Source organism: Lupinus angustifolius, chromosome LG05, assembly GCF_001865875.1.
Source record: "Lupinus angustifolius cultivar Tanjil chromosome LG05, LupAngTanjil_v1.0, whole genome shotgun sequence".
NCBI classification, from domain to species: domain Eukaryota; kingdom Viridiplantae; phylum Streptophyta; class Magnoliopsida; order Fabales; family Fabaceae; genus Lupinus; species Lupinus angustifolius.
Window position 1 is genome coordinate 8,874,385 of NC_032013.1, and position 4,120 is coordinate 8,878,504.

Genomic DNA, 4,120 nt, shown 5'->3' on the forward strand with positions numbered 1-4,120 from the left:
TCTCTTACAAATAATATTATCATTTTATAAGTGTTCCTAATATTAACATCTTAAAAAGAAAATAGAAAATAGAAAAATGTAAAAATAAAAATAACAAATTAGAGTTTAAAAATCATAAAATTCTATAAAAAAAATAAGATAAAATATCTAATAGAGTGAGGGAAATGATAGAAAGGTGGCGGCGGAAACACAAGTTAGTAACAACATAAACATACAAGAAAATCTAACGGTTATCATAAAACCCCAATCTCCTAATCCAACGGTCATAACAACAACCGCGTTTACATCCCAAGAATCCTTCACCCTCTCTTATACCCTTGCCGCGCCTTCTCTTCACTCTCTCTCTCTTCCAAATTCCAGATTCAACTTTTCTCTCTAAAACCAGCGACAACATCACCACCGTTCATTAATTAAGATGCAACAATCCAACGGCTCTGATGCTTCCCCTCCACAACAACAACAACCGCCACAGTCGGAGCAAAAACAACAACAACCGCAGCAACGGCAACCGCCGCCGCCACAACAGTGGGTTCCGATGCAGTACCCGGCTATGGTAATGCCACACCACATGTTGCCGCGTCAACCTTACGCGCCGCCGCCACCGTACGTGGCGTACCATCCTCATCACCAGTACCAGCACGTGCCTCCTTCTCCTCATCAGCATCATGGATCCAATGGCGGCGAGAACAAGACCGTGTGGGTTGGTGATTTGTATCACTGGATGGATGAAAATTATCTTCATCGATGTTTCGCTTCTATCGGCGAGGTTCTATTCCTTTTTCATTCTATTAATGCACACACAGATTTATATATATAGTCATATGATGTTATGCTTTTAATGTGTTGTGACTGTAGTGAATTGAGTGTAGCATATACAAATTGTATGTGGTAGCATTTTTAATTGTCATTTTGATTTGATGTTGTTTTGTAAGAATGGAATATAAAGAAGAGTTTAATGCGAACCGAGAGTGTAAGTTTTTTTCGGATCATCTACTATTTATTTGTTTTGATTTTAAAAACTAAATGATGAATGATTATGTGACAATCTGAATTTTTTTGTTGTCAGTGCACAATCTCTTTACTCATAAAAGAAACATAATTCGGTATAAATATAAATTGTAATTGGTTGAGAATGAAAATCGAAGTGTGGATACTGGCTTTAAGTTTCATCTGTCACTTATTTCATTTTGAATTGTGATAACTGAAGTTTAAATGGGAACTGAAAAGGGTGCAACTTTTCATTTAGTTCAAATAAATTGATCTTGTGTAGTTTTTACTTTGTGTTAGAATTGTTATAGAAGAAAGGATTTAAGTGTGATTATGCATTGTCATTAACTAATCATGCATTTGCAATGTTGTAATTTTGTTAACTTTTATAATAACTACATTAATAGTTATTGTGATGATTTATGATTGGTCGATAATGTAAAAAAAATCATTACATTGTAAGCTTAGTTTGTTACCGAACAAGATGTTTCCTGTACTTCTGTTATTGTTTCAGCTAGGAAGTTACCAAGTAAGAATTTATTGTCTACCACTTCTGACTACTGTATATGTTGCAGATTTCCTCCATCAAGGTTATTCGCAATAAGCATACTGGTCTTTCAGAGGGTTATGGATTTGTGGAATTTAGTTCACATGCCACAGCCGAGAAAGTTTTGCAGACTTATGCTGGAATTTTGATGCCCAATACAGAGCAACCTTTCCGCCTGAACTGGGCGACATTTAGCACAGGAGACAAGGGTTCAGATAATGTTCCCGATTTTTCTATTTTTGTAGGAGATTTAGCTGCAGATGTTACTGATAGCTTATTGCATGAAACATTTTCTGCTAAGTATCCTTCTGTTAAAGCTGCAAAAGTTGTTTTTGATGTCAATACTGGCCGTTCAAAGGGCTATGGTTTCGTTAGGTTTGGAGATGATAATGAGAGGAACCAGGCTATGACTGAAATGAATGGTGTTTACTGTTCTAGCAGGCCTATGCGTATTGGTGCTGCAACTCCAAGAAAATCATCTGGCTATCAACAAGGTATGACAAACCACATTACTTGCCTATCATATTTGAAATAGTGTTCTTTTTATTTGATGAAGTACGTTTTACATTCCATTAAAAAAATGCTTCTGGTGACCCATGTAACCTCAGGTTTCTTTGTTCTGCTTCAGGTTACTGATGAACTTCGAGGATTATTTTTTATCTCTCATCATATAAACAGTAATCTTAGTTTTATGGTTTACCTGATGATTTCAATTTAGATAAAGGTTATTGCCATATCATTTTAAGATGAATACATTCCTTAAAATTATTAATGACTTTTACTGAGTGTAAATGAACAATGAATTTGTTGATTTTGTTGAACAAACATCAAGGTAGTTATGTGAGGCATTCTCAAGTGTCAATTTTGTCCACTGGCATGTATTATATTCTTTATGCTCAAGTAGGCAAGTAGTTATTCATAGTTCCCCGAGAATCGATTTATTCATTTACTTCCATTTATCTTGGTTTATAGGTCCCTTAAATTTGTTTTTGATATCACATTTCTCATTTATTTATCTTCATTTGCTTTTCCATCACACATTTATCATATTTAATTGTTTCCTGGAATCTTTACCTGTTGTGTTTTAATTTTGTCTCTTTCCTTGTTTAGGAGGCCAGTCAAATGGTGCATCCAGCCTATCTGAAATGGATTCTACAAACACAACTGTGCATTTCTCAATTCTTTTATTGTGTTTTACAGTTAAGTGACAGGTTACTATTTTCTAATAGCTGATCCATTGTTCATTACAGATATTTGTTGGAGGACTCGACCCAAATGTTACAGATGATGATCTTAGACAGTCATTCTCCCAGTATGGTGAGATAGTTTCTGTTAAGATACCTGTTGGAAAGGGATGTGGTTTTGTCCAATTTGTTAATAGGTAAAAGTTTTGGCTCTCTCAAATCTTTGAATAATTCAAAATAATGTGTTATTTAACCCTTCATTGATGTAATCACTACAATATCGTTATGACCAATTTTTTCAGAAATAATGCTGAAGAAGCCTTGCAGAAGCTAAATGGTACAGCAATTGGCAAGCAAACAGTTCGCCTTTCTTGGGGCCGAAATCCAGCTAATAAGCAGGCATTTTCTCGCTCTTTCTCTCTCACTCATGCATCACATTGTCATTATATTAGGTGTTTTCTTCTACTTGAACTGATTGTTACTTAATGACTTACCCATAATCCAACTTGGAATACCATGTATTGCACCAAGCTTAAGAATGTTCACTGGATTTTTTAATAAAATCAACATATAAATTTTGGGATTTATTGTCTTATTTCTCAAAATAAACGAGACAGTAAATAATACTAGTGTACTGGATTTTCTTCATGCTGTCTATCATCAAATGCATTTGTTATGATTCAATCTAAAATGATATATCTTTTGACAGCAGTTTAGGGTGGATTTTGGCAGCCCCTGGAATGGCGGGTATTATGGGGCCCCTGTTTATGATGGTTATGGATATGCTTTGCCACCGCCTCACGACCCAAGAACATATGCTGCTGCTTATGGGGCTTACCCTGTTTATCGTGGCCACCAACAACAAGTAAGCTGAATGAACTGCATTGCAAGAGTAGCTCTCACATGTCACAGAATTTCACGCCGAAAGAGGAAATTAACTTCTCTCCCCTGTAACCTTATTTGGTCTGTTGAGTTCATAAGCACCCCTCCTAATTGTGGAGTGGAGTTGAATTTTGACATCCTAAGGTAGCACTGTAGGGATTCCAATTTAATTATTTGTTAAGACTTATAATAGTGACAAACGAGGAACTTAAAACTTATTTATCTGAATAATTTGCCTTAAGTATGACAGCCTTTATGCCATGCATTCATTTTATTTATATACTGCACTTGATATTGCAGCTTTGCCTTAGGTTGCTTTTCATTTCACCTATTCCCTGCCAATATATTAATAAAATGCTTCTATGCTCTTCTCAGAAGCAAGTAAAACATTTCAAGTTCAACTTATTTAGGATTGAGATCTAATTCATTTTGATGCGCTCTATTAAACCTTCAAGTTTTTGGGGTTCTTTTCTTAAGATTCTGCATGTGCATCCATGGGTTAAATGTAAAGGGGATTAAG

At 35.4% G+C, this 4,120-nt stretch overlaps 1 protein-coding gene across 2 annotated transcripts; it reads left to right on the forward strand.

The window, feature by feature from the left end:
- LOC109347650 (polyadenylate-binding protein RBP47C'-like) lies at positions 294-3,896 on the forward strand. Of its 2 annotated transcripts, none has more exons than XM_019587602.1 (6): positions 294-766; positions 1,563-2,028; positions 2,645-2,700; positions 2,785-2,915; positions 3,021-3,117; positions 3,428-3,896. In XM_019587602.1, the coding sequence occupies exons 1-6, from the start codon at positions 416-418 to the stop codon at positions 3,590-3,592; spliced, it is 1,266 nt and encodes a 421-aa protein (XP_019443147.1). In that variant the 5' UTR covers positions 294-415; the 3' UTR covers positions 3,593-3,896. The 2 variants fall into 2 exon arrangements, with proteins under 2 accessions (XP_019443147.1, XP_019443148.1); XM_019587603.1 differs by having other exon boundaries at positions 298-766; positions 3,431-3,896.

Coding starts and splice junctions, on each gene's coding strand:
- LOC109347650 (XM_019587602.1), top strand. CDS start 416: ATGCAACAATCCAACGGCTCTGATGCTTCCCCTCCACAACAACAACAA. Junction 767..1,562: donor GTTTCGCTTCTATCGGCGAG/GTTCTATTCCTT, acceptor TATATGTTGCAG/ATTTCCTCCATCAAGGTTAT. Junction 2,701..2,784: donor TGGATTCTACAAACACAACT/GTGCATTTCTCA, acceptor TGTTCATTACAG/ATATTTGTTGGAGGACTCGA.